This window comes from Trichosurus vulpecula, chromosome 2 (assembly GCF_011100635.1).
Source record: "Trichosurus vulpecula isolate mTriVul1 chromosome 2, mTriVul1.pri, whole genome shotgun sequence".
NCBI classification, from domain to species: domain Eukaryota; kingdom Metazoa; phylum Chordata; class Mammalia; order Diprotodontia; family Phalangeridae; genus Trichosurus; species Trichosurus vulpecula.
Window position 1 is genome coordinate 264,027,253 of NC_050574.1, and position 1,549 is coordinate 264,028,801.

General features: G+C 40.1%; 1 protein-coding gene across 1 annotated transcript; it reads right to left on the minus strand.

Annotated features, from left to right (window-relative positions):
* Positions 1-253: 253 nt before the first annotated feature.
* LOC118836968 (olfactory receptor 8D1-like) lies at positions 254-1,204 on the minus strand. Its single transcript, XM_036744034.1, has one exon. It carries the CDS (start codon positions 1,187-1,189, stop codon positions 254-256), a length of 936 nt encoding a protein of 311 aa, XP_036599929.1. The 5' UTR covers positions 1,190-1,204.
* Between the last annotated feature and the right edge of the window lie 345 nt (positions 1,205-1,549).

Sequence of the window (1,549 nt, forward strand, 5' to 3'; positions counted from 1 at the left end):
AGCACAGGTAAGGTTTGGAGGGGAAACATGAGGTGGTATATTACTTTAGGATGTTCTAGTAGGGAAAAACCCTGGGGACATAAATTGTTGGGAGTTAGGTAGGAGGGACAGGCAAGTCATTAAAGGAAATTGACAAGGAAAAATACAGCTTTCCCAACTTTGCAATGTTGCCCACATCTAACTTATATCTCAAAGAAAATAAATCTGTAGTGTGAAGAAAATTTATCTAGAATCTCAGTGACTTTTAATGGTGTTACTTGGACCAGAAGACTCTCCAGATTTTCCTCAGTGCATCCTTCACATCCTTGTTCCTTAGACTATAGATCCAGGGGTTTAACATGGGGATGATTGTGGTGTAGATGACTGAGGACACTTTTTGTTGAGTGATGTTGCTGGTTGATGCAGGCTGACAGTACATAAAAATGATGGAACCATACAGGATAGCCACGGATGCCAGGTGGGATCCACAGGTGCTGAAGGCTTTGGACCTGCCCTTAGCAGAATGGATCCTGAGGATACTGGAGAGGATGAAAGCATAAGAGATCAAGATAGGTAGAGTGGTTACCAAGGAGTTGATCACAACTAGAAGCATCACCAAAAGTTCATTAATGTAGGTGTTAGAGCTGGAGAGCTTCAAAAGGGGAGGAATGTCACAAAAATAATGACTAATAACATTGTCTCCACAGAAGGACAGTCTGGCTAGACCACTTGTATGAGTAATGGCTCCAAAGACTCCCATACCATACACTCCTGCCACTAGCAGGAAACAGAAATTCTGGGACATGGCACTGTTGTATATTAGGGGGCTACAGATGGCAACATAACGATCATAGGCCATGGCTGTCAGCATGAAGCAGTCAGCAATACAGAAAGTACAGAAGAAAAAGAACTGGGTCAAGCACCCTGAGTAGGAGATGATGTTCTTCTCTGATACAAAGCTCACCAACATTTTAGGGGTAATGACAGAGGAGAAGCAGAGATCAATGAAGGACAAGTTACTAAGAAAATAGTACATGGGGGTATGAAGCTGAGAACTGATCCTGATAAGTAGGAGTAAGCCCACATTCCCCATCATGGAGATAATGTATATTTGTAGGAAGAGTAAGAAGAGGGGGAGCTGGAGTTCTGGCTGGTCTGTTAAACCCATAAGTATAAAATCTGTCACCATGGAATGATTCCCTGTATCCATTGTCCTCTGAAATTTGAGGTGGGAATCTGTGGAGATGGAAGAAAATAATCTTATTACACAAAGGTGACAATTTGTCAATGTCTGCTCAGCTAAGATGGTATAAAATATATGACTTCTTTTTTGAACTCCCAGCAGACCCAGCTACCCACAGGTATTCATAAACTAATAATGTCAAGCTAGATCATAACATACAAGTCTAAGATTTGGGAGAGATTTCTAATATTTTATAGGCTAATCCATACCAACACCATAAATTCTGTCTACAACAAAAATAACAATTTGATGAAAAAAGGAAGAATTGCATCTAATCATGAAGTCTAAGAACAAGAAGATGAAACTAAATAATGTATATAATAAAAA

Coding starts and splice junctions, on each gene's coding strand:
- LOC118836968 (XM_036744034.1), bottom strand. CDS start 1,189: ATGGATACAGGGAATCATTCCATGGTGACAGATTTTATACTTATGGGT.